The sequence below is a fragment of the Chaetura pelagica genome, unplaced genomic scaffold, assembly GCF_000747805.2.
Source record: "Chaetura pelagica isolate M959 unplaced genomic scaffold, ChaPel_1.0 scaffold124, whole genome shotgun sequence".
NCBI lineage: Eukaryota > Metazoa > Chordata > Aves > Apodiformes > Apodidae > Chaetura > Chaetura pelagica.
Genome location: NW_009952891.1, coordinates 2,041,149 through 2,061,669, shown reverse-complemented (window position 1 = coordinate 2,061,669; position 20,521 = coordinate 2,041,149). Strand labels below are relative to the sequence as shown.

Here is a 20,521-nt window from a genome sequence, read left to right as displayed (position 1 = left end):
TACAAGGAAACAAAGAAAATGTCAAAAAAAGGGACAAACAAATTTTAGCAGTGTGCAACATAACCCTTTAGAAGAGAAGTACCATTGGAAAAGCAACATCTAGCATTCAACACTTGGAACAAGAGCCTTTTTCATTGCAAGAATTAACAAAATCATTCAAGCTTTAAAATCACAGCTAACAAAAGGATAAAAAGAGGGTGCATTATTTAACACAATATGGAGTTAACAATCTGAGTAAGATGTGCACGAAGTCATATCCTCAATCCAATCAGTGCCTCCCAGGCTTGCTTAAAACGTACACTCAATTACAGGCGTACCAATATAGAAAAAAATGTAGCATCAAGAAAACTTAATACAACAAGTCAAAAAAATTCACGTGGTATATCAGCGCTAAATACGTGAAACGGCAGATGGACTTCTCCACTTACCATTCAGCACCATCGCCAGCATGGGTATGTATACAGTTACCATGGTTACTGAGAGTTTGGTGAGGGCCCTAAGCGCTATCGTCGAAGGGGGAAAATGAAAAGGCAAAATATGCAACATCTTACTCAAAAGACGACAGCATTTTCAATTGGTATTTTTTTTATTCTAACAAATACGACCGAGGCAGTATTGAAGGGGATCCAGTGGCACTAAAACTCATCCGAGTTGGTCTTTTCATAGAGACGAACAGCTCAGGCCACCCAGCCCTAGTAGACTGATGGCTTCATTCAAAATGCAATCTTAAAATTGGTTGGTGTCTAGTCTGCCTTTGGCTCTTTTTCTTGTACATCTTTTGGATGCTTCTTTCCCAATCTGAATTTTTTGTAAGCCACTGTGGATCCCACATCAACCCTGCAGGAAAAAAAAAAAGAAAAAGAAAAAACAAACAAACAAAACAAAAAAAACAACCTTTTGTTTGGTTTTGGTTTGTCTGTCACACTTTTTTTTTTGTTGTTCTCAATTTTATTTTTTTTGTTGTTGTTGGCAGGTTTTTGGAATCTACTGCACCCATTGATTTACAAAACATCCAAAATAATAACTCCAAGATATTAAAGCTTTCATTTTTTTTCTAATTCTGTCATCCACCTTTCAGCAATAATGATAATAATAATAATTACAAAAGAAATGATAATAAAAAACCCAAGTAAGGCCAGATTCTCTCTTTATATATAAATATATATATATAAACAATGGGTAGGGGAAAGGGGAGCACACAGAAGACACCAATGATGCATCTGAAACAACAAATGAGAGTGAAGCAGACATTTATAAAAAAGATGAAAAGGAAAATATTTTGAACATGCACCTCGATTTTACGGCCCTCTACCACGGTGCCGTGTAATTTCTCCCTCGCCCTGTCCGCATCAGCACTATTTTCGAAAGTTACGAAACCAAATCCCTGCATGCAGGAGGGAGAAGGGGGGAAAACAACATGCACATTATTATTTCAGTCAATGACCACTTGTTTGCTTATGTTCTCTCTCTTTAATTTAATATTTTTTCTTGTCCTTGCTTCATTTCTGTAACATGCAAATTAGAAAAATTATAATTGTATTGAGATGTGCAATAAATAAGCGACAAATGTGAACAAATTTTCTGTCATCAGTTAGATAATACCCTCTGAGAAATTCAAAGAATGATACCAAAAATACCTTTCTACATGTCACTACAGAGGAAAATAAATATAACAATAAGAAAATGAAATTAAAATAAATTACAGTGTCTTCACATAGAAAGAAATGAACTAATGAGAAAAGGAAATGAACACATTTTAATGACATGCAGATAACGAAATAAAAAACATGTGCACAAAATTCAACACTGAATGTCAATATACTCTAAAACATTGCCTACTTAATCATGCTGTTGTGATCATAAGAAACACTGTTCCCATGCAACACTAGGGTAACTTAAGCTTTTGTCAAACTACACAGCCTTTACTTATTTTTTTATAAAAGAAAAAAAAAGAAAAAGAAAGCCACCAACAGAAGTACTTTTAGAACAAAGTATAAGCTTTCTTGTATTAACAGATCAAATAAAATCACATGATGTGAATAGAAAAAGAAACTCTGATAAAGGAATAAAATGCAAATGTTTAGAATAAGTTTAACTGGTTCATTTAATGTTTCTGCATATTATTTTCACATATAGAACATGCAACTGGCAAAACTCCAGAATCCCATGTTAGTGGGACAGGAGAACACTTGACAAATGTGAAATCCTGCCTAGGACAAATGCTTGGCTTTATTATATGAGACTAAACAAACATTTCAAATCCTACTCAAATAATTTTTATTGTGTCAAGTTACTTTAAACACCGTTTAAAATGGTAAATATTTCTGAAAAAATCTGACATGGAAAAACATTTCAGAAACATACACCAACCCTTTGAAGCAGTTCTCACGTGAGCACTACAGTGCCTTTGTGTGCTTTCCCAAAGGTAACTGAACAAATAAGCTGCTACGTCCTTGGTGTTTCATAACAAGAAACACTTGCCAGATACATGTGGCTGCTGTATAAAGAGCAGGCATTGCTGCATATATGTGAAGTCCTACTACTACCTTCTTCTTTACTGTTACTGTAGATCAACCTATGGAATTACAGCTTTCCTCTGCTCTGTTCCTCAGCAAGAAGCATCGTGGCTCCTCCTTTACCAGACCACTCCTAAGCTTTGTGGTCACTATTAACCCACTTACTCTCTCCTGTTCTACCTATTATGTAAAAGGTGACCGATTTAAAAAAAAAAAAAATCACAACAAAACAACAGAAATGAAAGAAAAAAAATATGAAGTGATAGTATTTATACATTTTATATAAAGAAGAGACCAAATGAGAAATGCAGGCAAACCAACATCAATCATTGAGAAAAACAATGCATATGAACTACAAAATTAATTAATCAAAAAGAGTTAAGCAACTATCAGGGTCGTTATATGAGCTATTTGGGTTATTTTACCTACTAAAAGAACATATATACATGTGTTCTTACACATATACATAACATAGAAAATCACCTGTATCTACAGTAGCAGTTTATGTTCTGTGCTCTTCAAAATACCTTAAACACATTGTCTGTTGCTCCTTTTTTTTTGTTATTCCTTTCCTAAAGGCACCCCCAGGCTGAGCTCAGCAGGGCTCTACCAGCAGTGCCCCTCCCACCTGAAGTCATTTTTGGCACATCTGCTTCCACACATTTCCTCCACTCCACCCTCCACAATTTTAGCACCAAGCCACAACCTCACTTGTCACAAGACAGTGAGGATGTAACTGTCTTTTCCCCAGAACACCCCAAGTTTTCGAGAGAAAGTGAATCTCCCTCCTCAGTACCCATCCCTAAGTTCCAGATGCCTGCATAAGCTTTTCTTATACTTAAACCCAGCCTCAGCTTCAAATTTTTATTTCAAGTGCTTCCTCCCACCTTGTAGAAGCTTGGAAAACAAAAAAACAAAAAACGACTCATAATTTAAGATGCCATCAAGAAAACATCCCTGAAACCATCAATCCAACCAGCCCAGGTCCAGGCAACAGCAGAAACCGCCCCAGTTCTGTTTGCTCTCCCCTCTCCTCCTCCTGACCAGCTGCACCTTTGCAGAACTGCAAACATTTGGTGGGAGTTGGTTACTCAAAATTTTGAATCAGTCATCTTAGCTTGCAGCACTACCAGTTCATTTTTTTCAAGCAACTGAAGGGAAAGATAAAAACCTAATTATATTAAAAAAATTAGAAAAAGATATAGAGTGGAGCCACAAGCCAAGATAAGACAGGAACTTCAAAGATTTTGAAAAGAATACTCATTGTAATTTTTTAATTTCTTATGTTGTACTTATTCTCATAATTAACACTATTTAATTTAAGCTCTTATTATTTATGCAAATCTTGAATTTTACCTAGCTGACACAGAAATTCAGAGAACACAGGTTCAGTCATTGCACATTCAAATATCTACACAAACAAATTAAAATTAATTTTATATGCAGCTAATTCAACAGCTCCTGTAGCTTAGTATACTTACTATGCATTTTATTAACCAATTATGTAAAATTCTGCATTTTATTCTTCAAGTCGGCCAAACGATACAGTAGTAACCAAATCAGTACCTGAGAAGGTTATGTTTTAATTTGGGAGGTGATTTTGGGCTCTGCTTATTTGCCAAAATACATTAATATAATATACATCTAAATATATTCATACACATGCACAAACAGATTTATGAGGGTACATGTGCAGGATATAGCTGCATAGTGCATTAATTTACAGCTGTAAAAAATGGTTCTTGTTGGTGTTCCTCTATCTTTGCAGCCTTGCACTTGTGCCCAAGACACAAGCTGTTCACAGCTCCATGCAGAGCTGCAGTGTTAAGTTGGCATAGCAATGGAGGCTGTATTTCAAATTGTCCTTCCAAGATGATAACCCAAAGACAGCCAAGTTACCAGCAGTTCTTAATGTTACTTTCATCAACAGCTTTAAGAATTGGCAAAGGCCAGCCCCACTTATTTAACACACTTGTAAGAAAGATCATAGAATCATGGAACGTTTGGGTTGGAAGAGAACTTGAAGATCACTTAGTTCCAACCCCCCTGCATGGGCAGGGACACCTCCCACTAGACCAAGTTGCTAAAATCCCCGAGCACCAAAACAACACTGCAATTCTTGACATTCTTTTAAAAAAGTTTCAAATGTCATCAGAATTGTCATACAATTCTAGGAAAGTTAATTATTATTATGGCCCTAAATAAACAGAAATTTGTAATATGAAACATGCATTATTTTAAAGTTTCTTTTATGGAGAAATTCTCTTCTGTAAAATTATTTTCTATTTTTTGGTGGTGCTGCAGCATTATGTTTTTTGAGTCTGCAATTCCATTTTTCTTAACTATTATGATATGAAAATGAGCTCACTGCCACTGTTTATGAAAGAATATTTTTAAACATTACTGGAATAAAAATAAACAAAACCAGAGACAGACATTTTCTAGCAATTCTTCTGTGCCAAACTGCAGCTAGAAACAAGTTTGAATTTTGATCCTACAAACTTTTTTTACCTGTACTCAGTTTGAGACCACTTAGTAGTCCTTTCAGTTTCAGTGGGATTTTATGAAAACATAGATAAGCACTGCCAGGAATGGGACTTTAATCTGGTGCATCTTAAATCCTACAGAATGGACATGAAATGATCGGATTAAACAAAATAATAAGAAAAATAAAGGATGTTCCTCTTATTCCTACTCCTGTTTAATTTGTATTTAATTGAGAGACTCTAAGGGTACTTCTACAAATCAAACTACTACCTAGCTACACCTGAGAGAACTCGAAGCACTGAGAAGCAGCACACGTAAGCAATGAGACGCATCTCAGAACTGCTTCAGCAGGATCTGCAGCAGCTTCCTCAGAAACAGCACCAAGGCAGCACTGGGTAGTGTAGTACTTCACAAGAACAGGTCTTAGAGTCTCTAATACAGTGTGTAACTGAAGGAGTGACATGACAAGCCTACCTAGAAAAACCTCTTCCTTGTGAAATCCTATCTAGGAGCTTGTTTTTAGCACAAAGCACTGGATTCTTCTCTGCAAGATCATAATGAAAAAACCCCCACTCAGAAACAGAACTTCCTGGCACCTCAGCACCAAATATTTTTTAAAAGCCTTTTACTTATGCAGCCTGATGCAGAGGTGGTGGTTAGAGGTGCTACACATGTAAGATTTAATGAGTAAACAAATGTGTGAACCATCACCACGTGTGTACTCAGCTCCACTCCAGCTTCAAAAGAAGCAATTAAAGGTGGCAAGTGAGGGCTGTCTTTTGAGATGTGTGAGACTACCCAGTAGAAGCAGGTTCTGGACAACAAACATCTCTGGCAAATACTATGGAACAGCTACAATGCAATGATCATAAATTGCAGGCAGAGTAGGAGGATTCTAAGCCACCAAATTCCATACATTTGGATTGTATACTGAACAAAAAAGTAAATGTGTCAGCTGAGTTTGAGCCAGCAGGCAAGGGTGCTGCTTAAGGAATGTCAGAATAATTTTGGAATATGAGGCAGGAAATTTCAAGTATTCTGTTGTGCTTTTTTTTTTTTTATAGGTGGTGGCTTTCAATTTAGATTAAAAAACCAGTTACATTAAGGAAAAATAAACCAGCTATCTTTTTAATTCTGTTAAAGAGAGATTTATGATAAATCTTATTACTAAAAAAATGACAAAGAACAGTATGTCTGTAACAGGAAAAGAATTCCATCACTAATAATAAATCATATATACAAGTTACAGGAAGACTGGGCTATTGGGGGATGAACATCCCAGTGTGTATGACACGGGAGGAAAAGGACAGAGATGCATATGGCATAACACACCCCCTGATAATGCAGCTGACAGCACAGGTGAAGCACACTGGGCTACAGTTGTGCAGCAGCTAATGATGCTAATGCAGTCATTACTATTCTATCTTGCTTTATTTCTTAAATGGTGAATAAATTGAAGTAGGCGTTTAAGGCCAAGTGATTTTCAGGAAATAATAAATGTTTGCAATACAATAAGAACTCTTGATCAAATGAATGTTAATATAGATTGTTTTCAAAGGGTTGGTGTACTGAAGCTTCAACTGAAGAGGAAAACATCTGCACTTAGATAATCTAGATCAATCACATATTTTCTCAGCTAATTACTAAAGAGGATAGTTAATAGGTATCATTATCATCTTTCGTTTCAATAGGGGGAAAAAAATACCTGTACTAATACAGACCTACAAATAACTGTATGGACTCATCTTGTAATATAAACAAGATAATTACCACTGAAGAATAAAACCAGCAGAAATCAACATTCCTATAAAACAGATGACAGTTTGGAGTAGCTAAAATTACCCCCTTTAAAAGATATGAGTCCAATGATTTTCATGCTGCTTAGGAAACTGAATGACAGCTCAGAAGTTGTTTTTACTAACATGGAATTTCAGATCCTGTTTTTTACAGCAGTGCAGTTGTTTCCTTTTACTCGTATAAATATTTCAAAAAACCAAAAAATTCCATAGGTGAATTAAACTGCTTACCTTTGAGCCTCTCTCATTAAAAATAATTTCAACATCTAAGATTTTACCAAATTGCTGCAAAGAAATAGAAAGTGCCATGAAAATAAGATAACTTTAAGACTTGTATCATATACAGTACAAATGTTTGTTTCAGAAAATGGTGCACCAAATAAAAGTTAAAGAATATAAAATCAAAGACAGTCAAGCACCAAAGAGGACACACAGGAGAGGAGCCAGATCAGTACTACAGCTGAATCATACCTATCATTAAACTCATCGCTATCACTCCGATAGGCATTTATGAACTTAAAATTCAGTGAAACCACCTGACAAAGAGGAAATAATCATTAAACTGTGATCACAGTCAAGTGAAAGGCTCCATTTTATTTATTTATTTTACTTTGCCTTTGCACATGGTAGGTTACCTCCTTGTGATCCATCCAGGCCATCCGCTATCACAATGTTTCTCCTATGTAATATGCCAGTGGTTAATTTGCTTGCAGTGTAAGAAACATTACTAGAATATAATTTGGATATTTTCCCCTGCTCAGAATAGCATTTTTATTATAATATTACTAGTAACTATTATTACTATTGAACTTATAATAGTAATCACATTGTGGCATTGTTCTCACACACTGAACTGAACCACAGTTGCTATCCCAAAGAAAAAGGCTCTATTGGACTTGCCTTAGTAAAAGAATAACTGGCTTGGGCAGTGCTTAGAACACTTCCTGCTATTACACATTTTGTGATATCCTACTGTAATTATCAGTGGGTCATTTTTGTTATTTCATAAGTCAATTAAATCCAGTATGGATGAGTGTTAACACTGATAAGTGACACAATAGATTAAATAAAAAGGCAGAAATTACAAGAAAGCAAATGAAGAGTAATCTATCAGTAGTCCAAGGTACTGCAGAAATGAGCCTATATTTCAGTATTTTAATATATAATAAACAATTACAGGGCAGAAAGGACAGTATTGCTTCCCTAGCTTATCAAAGTGTTTCAACTTGGTCATGAAAATCAACTATCATTTATTATCCCCTGGCTTATTTTATGTTCTTGCATTCACCATGTAATTAATGCTTAACTGAAATTTTGGCCTTTAAGCAGACACTGACTTGATGTTTAAACAATCCTTGGCTCTGTTTACATCCATGTAAAAAGATCATTTGTTGTGTAGAACATGGTCATGATGCAGAGTTACCATATTCAGCATCAGACATATCACTCACACTTGCAGAAATTTCATTTCTCTATGAATTCAGAAGCTAAAAGTTGACTGTTACAAGTCTAAAGTTCTAAAGCTGGAAAACACTACCCATTATTCAGTTCTCTAGTCTTTTGACACCTAAGACTTACAAATATTGAAAAGAAGTGTAGTTATTAACTGCATTACTGCAATTCCTAAAAATAAAATCCTTTCATTTAGTGTACTTTCAAATAAAATCTATTTTAAGTGGTTTGCATCAATTAATTAAATCTGATTGCTTTTCCTTAAAGGGTTAATTATTATCTGTTCTGCTGTTTTGCAGATGTGCTGCCAACTGCATTTAGGGGCAATTCCTTGTAGCAAGTCAGACACGGCAAAAGTGTCATTTCCCAATATTATACCAGGATTCTTCTTCCAAAGACTGTTTCCTTCACTGCATACACACAAATACTGAAAAACACAATGTCTTAACTCATATACAAAGACATTAAAAGAACTTAAATATCTGAACCAAGCATGAAAGATGGAGAGAAGTTTGGTGCTGTGAAGTGCTTGGTGCTTCACTATGTAACAAACTGTAACGTGGAAGGGAATTAAGTCTTAGGCCGGAACACAAATAATTAAATGTATTAACTTGGAAAAGGACAAGCTGTGTTCAAAACTGATCAAGTACTATTACTGTATTTTATTTAGTGACATTTCAAAATAAACCAAAGAGTTTGTGAAGCAGGGAGAAGTAACCAGGTCTAACCTCTCGTGGTTGTGAGCCTAGAACCAATGGCATGTATGAGATGTGTGCAACAGCCAATACACACGAGGCTGTTGGCCTGGGCAAAAGCAAAAATTGAGAGACTTACAAAAACATCAGGTGAAGACTTTAGAAGCTTAGAGACCTAAAAAACCTGTGGGGGTGGTTGAGGATTCCTGCTCTTGGTCTTTCTGCTTAAATTCAGCCCATGCCTTACTTCTATGGATTTGGGATCCTTGCTTATGAAGTCAAGCATTGACTATTTTTCAGTAGGCTCTCCAAAACTCAATAAATACAGGCATATAAATCCAGATGTGTACACCAGGAATATCTATGGATTCAATATTTTAAGCCAATGTAGGTGGCTTTTTTTGAGAGTAATACAAAGCAGCACAAGACATATAATGGACTCATCTGTATCACATCTTGTAGAATCAGTAGATTTTCCCCAGTTGTGACCGGCAAATTAGATGTTTGGTTATAAATAGAAGAAAAACCTTACAGAAAATAGTTAAAGAGCCTTCATTAGAGATAGTGCTCTCGTGGTTGCCTTAATATGAAATACCTTTTGCAATGTAAATATTAAAAAGCATAAATAAAGCATGAGTACTTACACCAAACATTTGTCTAAGATCTGGGTCCCGGAACCTGAATGGTATATTTGAGACGTGAAGCCGTTTTGGCTGTGATTTGTTTTCTGTGTTTTCAGAAGATTGTGTCTGTTGCTGGCCATCGGTCTGTGCTGCATCATCTGTCTGCTAAAAGGGTAAAGCACAACAAAGTAAAGCACACTAAGTATTTCTGCCATTTTTAAGAAAAAGAGGTGGCCTTAAATTCTCCTTAAAAATTTACTAAAAGTAAGTTGAATCTGCTCAGACAAAGGTGCTGAAAAATACCAGAAGCTGAAACACATGCAAATCAAATCTGTTTCTGTATCTGTCTCAACAGTATAGGCTTTCAGAGGTATTTTTATTATGTATTGGAATAAGTTGGGGAATAGAAAGGAGATTATTATTAGTTTATCTTCTTAGCTATTTTTAAATAATGAATTATCATGTCTCCCTCCATTGTAAGGCTGTTGAAGCCCCTGCAGCCTCATCAGTGTTTGCCAATGTAAGAAACTGAATCTCTATGCCCAAATAACAGCCTACTTGCAGAAGCAAGCTCTACCCTTTCAAATAAGATTAGTACTTTCATTCAGAGGCCACTGGGACTTCTACACAGGAGGAAGGTAACACATCACATCCAGTTGCCATTTCATAAGCAGTGTTAATGGGCACTAGAGGGTCATTTTGCCTAGATAAATGGTCACCATTATGGAAAAGGCCTTGAGTTGAGAAAGGGAACAGAAGGATAATCAGTGGTGAAGGTTTCCTGACAGACAAGTGAGACCCAGTAACAAAGTTTTAGGGATTTTCTTTGTCACCAAAATAAGGTCATATCATGGCATTTCCTATAAGTATACTGTTCCCTAGTTTTAAAATGCTCTTTTATAATTGAAGGACATTTCTGCATATTATAACTTACAAGCCAACAGAATTACTAAACCCCTAGAGAGATTAGGAAAAAAATACCCTTCATCCAAAAAGTAAAACTAAGCAGTGCAACCCTTATCAGTATGTTAGAGAAATTTCTGGGCTGTGTTCTTCAATGATATGATACTAGTAAATCACTGCAGGTACAGCACACATTCACTAGAGTAAGATTTTACACAGGTAAGTAAAAACAACAGTTATAATAGCTATTTTCTTTTGCACTAGTAGAGGGGATTTGGAAAAGAAGAAGAGGAAACAAAATAAGTTGACTGAAACTATAAGGATCATCTTAGAACTGTTACTCTATTTTCTCTGTCCTTTCTCTTCCTTCTGAGCATATTAATTTTCCAAGGATTTACTTTTCTCTTGTGTTCTAATGTTACAGTTCTGACTTTTTTAATTAAAAAAAAAAAGACAAAATCACTCATTTCTTGCTAGCATCAAATTTCTTTTAAAAGACAACAGTTTTAAGCAAAATAGAAATGGTTAAATAAAATAAACCTTACCACACATTTTTAGCACCAATAGGCCTGTTAAGGAGGAAGCAAAAGAACTCAGACATAACACATAATTTACATCATCAGTAACTCCCATAGAAATTTAATTCTGGCAAATGAAATAACACTTTACAAATCAAGGTCCTTATCATCTCTGCAAGCATCAGTTCACCAGCAACGTCCACACTTCATTGGGTATGAGGACAGTTGTACATAAATGAAGACTTTTGTGTGCACTGAAGAGGATTTTCAAGTGACCTAAACAAGGAACCAGGAACAGCTCAAATTTAAACCCACAACTGAGTCAGTGCCAGCACATCTCATCTGCTACCCCCTCATCTCCCAAGCAGGGTCCCACAAACTAAACCATTAGTCTTTACAAATTTCTAGTAATTCAAATGCTAAACGTGGTATATAACTGTTGAGACAAATGTGTTCCATGCTCATTTGTTGCTATGTAAAACCATTTCAGAAATTCAGAATTTAGATTTTAGACAACTGTTCCATCCATAAAACCACAGAGATCACTTTCTACCCTCAGGCTTTAAAAGGAGATAAATGTGAAGGAACTTTGGTATTTGAGAGCAGGTTGGGGTTGAGGGACTAGAAACTCTTGAAACAAAACACTCCTGAAGAATTTAGGATCAATTAGATTAATCCAAACAGAATTAAAGTATTCTGAAGGTGCTGTTCAGCTTCAGGAACAAAGAGTGCCCCAGGAAGAAATTATATAATCAGCGTAATGTAGCAATGCAAATTGGAGAAAGTAATTTCTGTTCATTGTATTAATATAAAAGCTGAGAAACAAGGAGTAGGAGGGTTGAGCTGTGCACTATTAGCATACCAAAACATTAGGAGCAGTTTCTGTGCCAAGAAGCAGAGCAAATATATTGTCAACAAAAAGCCATCGAGGTTTCTGAAGATGATGTGGAAATGAAGGAGCTAAAAATCATAGATGAAGTGGGTAAATCCAGGTCCTGTGTTTCCTTCATATTTTACCACTTTTGTTCACAGAAGCCTGAAATTAGTTTTAGCAAATATTGTCTCCAAATTTGGGCAGTAAGGACTGAAAACCAGACACTTCCGATACTCAGTATCATCGGATTCATACTGAAAGTTCCCTTAAAGAAGTGCCTGGCAGAATTAGCAGATCCAAACCATTTAATATTTATGAAAAGGCTTGCCAATATAACTGTGCCTTTACAAAGCACATTATGATTCAGAAACCTGTGGATAAGCCTAGGAGATCTGGAGAAGGATAACTGCAAATTTAAATTATAATGTGAAGCTTACACAAAAATTTCTGAGTAACACTAAGGAGGTAAAACACACATTGGGACAGGCTGGATTTTGTAAAATCCCAGAATGGAAAGTTCCAAAAGCCCTGTGAACTCAAAGAGCTAGAACACAATTTACTTTATACATCAATAATATATTTCAAGATAACATTTTCATTGCAAGAGGATCTAAAGATTGGTGTTTAATATTTCTTTAAAAATTACCTGAAGTTGGTATTATGACATTAGCTTTGCTACATCCCTGCAGTCTAGGACACAATCAGTGCAAGTCCTGATCTCGTATGTGTTAGGTCTCTTTCAATGCCCACCCTCTCATGAATCAATCAAGAAAACTAGTGTACTTTATGCAAAACAAATCAATAACCTCCTTAAGCCTCATCATTAAAGAGAAATTCAAAAAAAGGAGTGTAGTCTGTGTGGTTTTTCACATGACCTAATTTTTTTAGTACAAAGCTCTATCAGAATTACCTTCATGAATCAAAAAGTCCAGAGTTTAACTTTGTGGAGAGATTGCTACCCATAAACCAACTATTCAACAAGTTGCCTTTGTAACTATCTGCTGTCTCGTGGTCCTTACTTTTCCTTGTACACGTATTGGCTTTTTTTCTTATAGAAGATGACAAAGTAAACTCATACACAACTTCAAATCCATTATAATCTTGTTTATGGAGTTGCTCTCTAAGCAGTAACTTTTCCATGCTGTATTTGTGCACTTTGTTATTGCTGTGTAAACACCTAGCATTTTTATGTTCTGAAATAGCATCTTATATTTCCAGCCAGTACCTACAATTTATCAAGATTATTTTGAATTCTAATCCTGTCCTGCAATGTACTTGCAGTCCTTCCCAGCTTGGTATTGTTGCAAATTTAATAAGCTTACACTCTATTCCATCATTCAGATCATTAATGAAAATGCTGAAAAGCACTGAGTCACCAAAAATCCCTGCAGAATTCCTTTTAATAAATCTTCTCATTTTGGTAGTGAGCTACATCTTAAACACAGTTTCCAGCCTATTGTAGCTGCATGTTTACCTGTCGTGGCTTGGACAGTTGCTCTATCACCCGAGCCCATCTGGGAGGGGGAATTGGGAAAAAGGAGAGCTGCAAGTTGAAATGAAACCAGATGTATCATAATAATAATGAACTGATATTAACCCCTATTCTAATATAAGACACCCAGTCACAGTGAGCTCCAGCCCGCAGTGCCGAGCAGGGCAGGTTCAGCCAGCCCTGCAGCACAGCAGCTCCAGCCAGACCAGGCCTTTCCCAGCACATGGAGGAGCAGGCTGGCCAACCAGATGGACAGGACCTTCTCAGGAAGGCAGCCATGGCAGAAGTCCCCAGAACATCCCTCCAAACTTCCAGATGTATAGTGAGAGTGATGGTTACAGTATGGAATCCTTGGGTTGGCCAGCATGGCTCAGCTGCCCTGGCCTTCACCCCTCCCCTCTCTGCATCTCCACAGCCCAAAACCATCCTCACCTTTGGTCCCTGCTGACACCTGCATACTCAAGCAGCTTATCTCTTCTGTTCTCACAGAATTGCACTTGGCAGTGTCTCAAAACTACAGTTTCTCTAAACAGAAAACTTATTTTAGAATTCTGTCCCAGCAAAAGCAGGACATTTCTGTACTTCCCAGATGGCTTAAAATCATGTGTTGTGTGAAAGTTTCAAATCCTTATGAAAAGCAAGTAAAACATTCAAAGCTTTTCCTTTGTCCACAAGGCCACAGTAGAAGTAAATGACTTTTTGACAAATCTGTGCAGATGGCTATTCTTCTTGTACCCTCAGCATTAAAAATGCAGTGTGCATTTACTTGTTCCAGTACATTCACACGACAAACTCTGATGCCAACACATCCCTTTACCCTTTGTAACCAACATTTCTCTCTCTCTCCTCTTTAAAAACTGCCATCAAGTCTATGCTAGTCCAGTTCTCCTGTACCTCTGCTCAGTATTCACAAGGTAACAGACACTTAATATCTCAAAAATACTATCAGTTTAATATTTAAGTACCTTGGAACAGAGCTAATTAGAAACAGTTAACTCAAAAAAACCCTCCACCCCTAACTTACCTAAATACTTTTTAATTGGTTTCTTGCCTCTTTGAGACTGACAACTGTTTCTGACAGCTGGGAAATGACTAATAATCACCCAGCTGAGGCTGACTTCTAGAGTGAGAAAACTTTCAAAGCAGAAAGGTCCTCTTACTCTTCTTCCCAAGATTGCATGGCCTAAAGTATGGCATTGCTATGAGTCTGTAAAATTCTTAAACACTTCTAGAATGCTACATAATGCTTCATAACTGTTAAAAATACAAAAAATATCCAGGATGTGGCAGTACAAATAATTTTAAAAGAAGCAACAGATCAAGAAGTAAAGCTACCAATGCACTGGGCACTGGTAACAAAGAGCTTTAGTGCTGTAGGAAATCAATGGTAACTGCAGATTCTCAGCACCCTTAAAAACTGCTACAGCTTTGCTTTTTTCCTCTTCATGTCAGTCAGCCCTGTCATCTTCACTGAAAGGTCATTTTCACCAACATGTTGCATGACTTCTGTTCCACTGGGAATGTATTTCTAATCTAAAAAACCTAATAAGCAGTTACATATTTTAGCAGATTATCGATGAGTACTGCCTGAAAGGAACCACAGGATGAAAACTTTGGCATCCTATTGACTACAGAACAACAGACATTGCTACAAAATCTTATTTACATAAAAAACATTTGCTATGGATATTTATTAATACACAGTTGCAAGTTTCCAGGACCATTTTATGTTATAAATGTTAAAATAAGTTGCTGAAACTTGAATCCTTTAACGACTGTTGATTGCATTTGCTGGCACTTCATACAGAATTGAGATGCTCAATTTCCATAATAATTTCTAACTCAATCGATATATATGAGCTACACAAGTTTAATCTTGGTGAAATTTAATTTAGGTATGGACAACATTCAGAGAAAATCATGTGAGGCATGTGTGCATCTCTATGCAGAAATACATCTTCATATGTCAATTTTAATTCATCATTTCAGAGAACAAAAATTGCTCTCTATCTTAAGACCCTGTGTCATGCTATTATTATTATTATTCGTTGATAGCTCTTTCTATAGTTCACTTTTATCAACCTTTGTCCAGTCTTATTTAAAACATACATCTCCATTTTAATACAAATGTTTTGCGTTACCATCTCATAAATATTGAAGAGAAACTATTTAACACAAAAAATGAGGAAATATATCTAACCCCTGAGAGAAACAAACACTGTGAAACTGACTTCTTGAGCTAGCCAATTTAAATGAAATAGATATGTTCATAATATTGCCTAAGTGCATAATCATATTAATATTTATCACTAAAATTATCAAATCAGCTACCAGAAGTGTGTGGAAGTGTAAATGATAATAACAAAGATTTAAATAAAACTAGGACTAAAATAATATTCCCTTGCATATCATGTTTCATTACAATATCTGAAGTAATTCTCTGACAGTTCAAAATATACTCAGGAAAAAATGACACAGAAAAGAAAATCCTTCACTAGTCTGCATTCAGAAAACATTGTCAGCGAAGCTAATGCAAATTGCATCCGATATAAAACTTCTGAGTCTCAGTTGTCTTCAGTATTTATACAGAGTTTACAAGAATTTGCTTCTACTGATTTGTTCTCTCTCTCATAATCACTCAGGGCTGTCAAACTCCTTGCCTTTTCTGGCCAAATCATTTATACTCCTTCTGGTTACCATTCCATCACATAGTTGCAATTATAAAACCTTCAATAATCTTACTATATAATAGCCTTAAATCTTACAGTGAAAGATATAAACACAGGAACAGAAGACCAAATTCTCACATAAACAGAAATAGAGGCAAACTCCCTTTACCTCTGTGAGCTACTGAAGACTCAGGTGTCAGGATAACATTCTTATATAGATGTAAGTGAAGCCAAATCAAAGAGGGTGTTTCAGAAAATGATTTTTATTTCATATAAGATAATTTCAGTATAAATACAGGGTATACTTTTTAACTAAATCCATCATCAGGAGAGTTAAAATAAAATCTAAACCCTGATTTTTCACCTCTGCAACTCAGACTTTACTCCTGACTGGGTACAAGTGTCATCTCCCATCCTTACCATTTGTGGCACAGGCACTACATGCAATCAACCAGAATGTCCAGGGAACCTGAAATCAAACAGAGCTTGTGTGCACCATTTGGGCAGAAAACACAATTCCTTTCACCTTCCCAGCAGATACAGATTTTCTGTGTCCTTTTCCATCTATTGCTGAAGACAGTAGGTCCTACAGGGCTTCTCACGTTGGAATTGTGACATTAAGCTTCCCCTCCATTCTTTTTCATTTACCAACCTCTTTCATTTTCTAAAAAACAACATCCTTCCCTCTCAAACCCTGTTTAAAATGTAATTAAAACTGTCACAGAATAGCTATCTGAGTGTCACTACAAAAGGAATCCTGCCCTCAACCTCAGCTTTTAAAGAGTAAATGGGACATAAACAGTAGGAAAGCATAAAATTAAACTAAACCTGTTGTATCTTGCTGAATAAACTGAAAAGATGTTGTATTAGAATAACTTGAAAAAGCTTTACCAACTCTTGGCCATTCTTATGTAAGCCATAAACAAGTTGATTGCATGTTTTTTAAACACACAAAGACTAGAGGAGGAACAGCCTATTTCTACTAGGAATAACCTCTAAAAATTTACAGGAAGTAAGAAAAACAATGGATTCTTTTTCAAAATATACTTAATGGCAAACCTAGTGCAACAGTGAGTTTCTCATATATACACATCTGTGTAAGAGTGAACCTCTTCAGAATTTTAAATTAAAAATAAGAGTTCATTAAATTAAAAGTGTCAAAACAGCACCTGTTTTTTCCTGATGCACCAATCAGGTTATTTCTCAGAGAGAAAGAGCTTGTGAATGTCTTCTAGGCATTATTTGATTAAGTTGACAATATTATGTGAGCAATGGTTGAGTACCCACCATGCTGTACTTTTGACCAAATTGATTTGTGTAATGAACACTTGCTCTGTCTCTTCTCCAGCCTGAACAGGGCTCTTGATTTAACCAGTGGTGCTGGAAGCCAAGTGAATTTACAGCCCCCACAGTCATACTCTCTCAATCTGGAGAGAATAGCAGCAGCAGTACATGAGCAAGCATAATTCAATACATTGTGCTATAAGTGCAGAAAATAATATCAGAGAGCTCTGCAATATACCTGTTTGATTTGATTTGTAAACCTGATAAAAAAGCAATCAAGAAAAGTTCAGCAGAAAAAAATATATATGCGTCCTGAGCAAAAATGTAACCATACTGAATGTGTACAAAGAACTGAAAAAAACACGCATAGGAAATCAACTTCATACTTTCCTTAGATAATATTGCACATTTTCCATTTAAAAAGGGCCTAGATTCTGAAAAGTTACCTTTCCATTAAAAGGTGAGCAGAGAGAGAATAACTTAAAACTGAGTTTGGGACTTTCTGAAAAGCCTGTTTACCAAATACACTACGAGCAGTGCACTGACAAATGCTATGGGCTTCTGTCTTTCTTGCTTGCTGAAGTCGAGTGACCTATTAATCATTAATAAAAGGTTTTGATAAATTGATATTCTGGATATCTGAGACTTAAACCCTGCAGGGGAAACCCTGACCCTCTTGTTTTCAGTGATATAAATAAATAATGATGAAATAACAAAAACTCAGAACTTCACCCCAATATTATATCCAGTTGACAAAATAGTTTCACCATTCTCATTCATTTCACTCAATTTCCCAGTTTACAAAAACTATAATGTTCCAAATTTCATATCCTTCACAAAAACATTTTGCTATTCAAAGCACCAAATGAAAACAATCTGAAGCAATTACTTTGTCACCATCCCCTGTGCCAGTTCTGAAAAGAAACGTACAGAGCAGCCAAGCCCCTGCTTTGCAAGGCCATCTTGTCCCACCTCTAAAGCACTGAGCTATCACACTGGCTACTGTCCAGGCTATTAGTGCATAAGAGCAGTACTCCTTCCATTTCATTGCTGGCAAAAGTGTGCTAGATGCTCACTTGGGCCTATTGTTTGTATTAATAATGTAAAACTGCCAAAGTTGAGACAAAACGTGAGAGGTTTGCAAGCTGTGTGGTGTTTTGGTGACCCAAGTGATGAAGCTGGACGGACCAGCCAGCCTGATTGTCTGGTACGGGCAGAACAGATTTATTCTTAACATTGTGCTTCACAAGAAAGCAATTGCTTTGTGTAGAATGGCCTTTGGAAACAAAGGCAAGGAAAAGCAGCTGCTCTTCTCTGTACCCTGGTCCAAAATTCTCACAAGCTAATGAAAGTATCTGCCTCAAGTAAGTTTCATACCAGACAAAGAAACTCAGCTCTCTTTTCTGCCAGGCACAGGGGACCAGAAAAGCCCCTACCCAACTCCAGTTCTATGTGTCTCAGACTACAGTCAATAAAAGTGCATGTGGCCAGAGAAGGAACAGAGTCTGGCAGTAGAGCTCTCCAGAGACAGTAAGAAAGATGATCAACAGCACGTCTACGCGGAAACTCACCCCATCGCCAGCAGCAAACCCTGGATCACAAGTGATGCAGCAGCTCCAATGAGCGGCCAGGGACAGTTGGTGTCCAGGTCATCTGGCAGGAATGGTCAATCATACAAATGCCTCTTGCGGGTGGGCAAGAGTGACGTGGTTCCTTGGCTCCAGCAGCAGCAGCACCGTCCCTTGCCGGGGCAGCGCGGCACATCCTGCCTTGTAGGGCCCGTGCAGGCCAGAGGCAGGGCTGGGCAGCCTGCGCTGCCCCAGGGGCAGGAGGGCACCGCACCTCTGGGAAGGGAGAAGAGACAACCACCTTCCCTCTGGAATATTTTATGTTAGGGGTCCTTAATCAGTCCAATTAATACATTTTACTGCCAGGAAGACAACATAAGGTGGTCAGCTCTAACTGGGACATTTGTTTTAGATATACTGGAATGCATAAGCATTATCATGTAAAGGTAGAAACCTCTGATCTGATTTACAGGCAAAGGAAAAAGAACCTGAATAATTCTATGCTTTGCTTCAGCAGTTTCTATGCTTTGCTTCAGCAGTTTCTATGGTTCCTGCTATCGAACATGCTTTGGGGCTTCAGTGTACTGGGTATTGTTCCAGGTTGAGTACTTTAAAGCAGTACTGATTATTTCTTTCATTTCTAGATGGATGAATTCTGGATGCTGATACCACAAGCTACAGAAAACTATTGCTATTACTTGATAGCTTATGCACAGAGAGCTAGCAGCCTAAATAAGAGATCATTAATTTTGAGGACAGATAGGGGCAATAAGATAGGTTTCTTAAGCTTTTAGTACTGCAGGGCAACCAAAGAGTTATTAATTACTTGGCTACATTAATTATTTCCCCAATCTATCTTCCTTAACAATATGGAATATAGCCCTTACGTAGTGCTTTCCATCGCCATTGCTGGCTCATCATTTTTCTTCTGAAATAGTCAGCAGGATATCAGGGAACAGCATATCAATCATGTCTGGAGTAGAAACACCAGAAGCCATATATGTTTTGGATTCTCAATGTGTTGTCTCAAAACTTAGGCAAAATTTGGTGGTAAAAATAATATTCATGATAGGTTTTAAGAGAGTTTAGAGTAACTAAGCAGCTGCCAAGTTCAGTTAAGGACATTCGATTGACATTAGCATATCAATAACTTGAAATGGAAGAAGGAATTATAGTAGTTTGCCTTAATGCATTATTTATTGTTTACATCGATTCAATATTTTTTCTCACTGCCTACTGATCCCATCCAGGAAAATCACATAACCACAATTAACCAAACCCTTCTCTAATCAGCTGCATCCTGGCTCCATCAGCCAAGAAGGAAAATCATATACTCTATACACATTTTTAGAATTTCATTCTACATCTGCAGAAACTAAATTAATGCGATCTTCTCACAGGATAATTTAAAAACAAATTTCTTGGGTTTATCCTCAGAAACAAACTAAGCAGACACACTAGGAAACATTTTACTGGTCAAGGGACAAAAACATTCGTCTAATCCAAATGAAATATCTTAAAGAGCAATGCAGAGGCATAAAGAAATATTAAATTAATTTTGTTATTCCTCTTTCATCTGTTAGTCAGATGACTTATTTCTGATGTAATTCTTGTTCCTCTTTCAAGGGACTTCAAGAGCAGGAA

At 36.7% G+C, this 20,521-nt stretch overlaps 1 protein-coding gene across 2 annotated transcripts in view; it reads right to left on the bottom strand.

Annotated features, from left to right (window-relative positions):
- RBFOX1 (RNA binding protein, fox-1 homolog (C. elegans) 1) overlaps nucleotides 1-20,521 on the bottom strand; it is a 252,679-nt gene that overhangs the window by 85,291 nt on the left and 146,867 nt on the right. For both annotated transcript variants that reach the window (XM_009995497.1, XM_009995496.1), the window contains 3 exons: nucleotides 9,591-9,734; nucleotides 7,031-7,084; nucleotides 1,292-1,384 (listed from right to left, as the gene is read on the bottom strand). In XM_009995497.1, coding sequence (XP_009993799.1) covers nucleotides 1,292-1,384; nucleotides 7,031-7,084; nucleotides 9,591-9,734 — 291 coding nt within the window. The remainder of the gene's footprint in view (nucleotides 1-1,291; nucleotides 1,385-7,030; nucleotides 7,085-9,590; nucleotides 9,735-20,521) is intronic.